At 63.9% G+C, this 828-nt stretch overlaps 1 protein-coding gene across 1 annotated transcript in view; it reads left to right on the forward strand.

Moving 5' to 3' along the window:
• The first annotated feature begins 256 nt into the window (after positions 1–256).
• Positions 257–828, forward strand: part of HSPB1 (heat shock 27kDa protein 1) — a 1,458-nt gene continuing 886 nt past the window's right edge. Inside the window, exon 1 of the mRNA XM_010006025.1 lies at positions 257–622. Coding sequence (XP_010004327.1) covers positions 262–622 — 361 coding nt within the window. The 5' untranslated portion in view covers positions 257–261. The remainder of the gene's footprint in view (positions 623–828) is intronic.

Genomic DNA, 828 nt, shown 5'->3' on the forward strand with positions numbered 1-828 from the left:
GGGGGACGCCCGGAGGCAGGGTGGGGGGGTGGGTGTGTGGGGGGTTGGGGCAGTGGCTGGAGTGTCACCCACCCACTGCGCAACCTCCCCCCAACCCCCCGGGAAAGTTTCTCGTCCCTTCCCTGGGCCCTGCTGCAATTTCCATTAATAGCCAGCTGAGCTGCTGGGCTAAAAATAACCCCTCACACTCCCCCCCCGGCCTCGCTTCATAAGGGAGCTCTGGCCAACCCCCCCTTCCCAAACCAGGCAGCCCAGGGCACCATGGCCGAGCGCCGCGTTCCCTTCACCTTCCTGCGCAGCCCCAGCTGGGATCCCTTCCGAGACTGGTACCACGGGAGCCGCCTCTTCGACCAGGCCTTTGGGATGCCCCATATCCCCGAGGATTGGTACAAGTGGCCGAGCGGGAGCGCCTGGCCAGGCTATTTCCGTCTGTTCCCTCGGGAAAGTGCCCTGATGCCAGCCCTGGGCTCTCCCTACGGGCAGGCGCTGGGCAGGCAGCTCAGCAGCGGCATCTCCGAGATCCGGCACACGGGCGACAGCTGGAAGGTCACCTTGGATGTCAACCACTTTGCCCCCGAGGAGCTGGTGGTCAAGACCAAGGATAACATCGTGGAGATCACGGGTGGGTGACGGGGAGGTTGGTTCCTCTCTCCCGTGCACAGGGTGCTGGGCTTGGGGGGGTTGTGTGTGTTGGTTGTCCCAGCTCCCCCGAGATGTTTGCTGGGGGGAAAAAAGGGTGGGAAGGTAGAGGGGAATGAGTGGTGGGAAGGAAGGGATGGAAAAGCAGGGGTGGGGAGAGGAGAGGAGAGGAGAGGAGAGGAGAGGAGA

The sequence above is a fragment of the Chaetura pelagica genome, unplaced genomic scaffold, assembly GCF_000747805.2.
Source record: "Chaetura pelagica isolate M959 unplaced genomic scaffold, ChaPel_1.0 scaffold49, whole genome shotgun sequence".
NCBI classification, from domain to species: Eukaryota; Metazoa; Chordata; class Aves; order Apodiformes; family Apodidae; genus Chaetura; species Chaetura pelagica.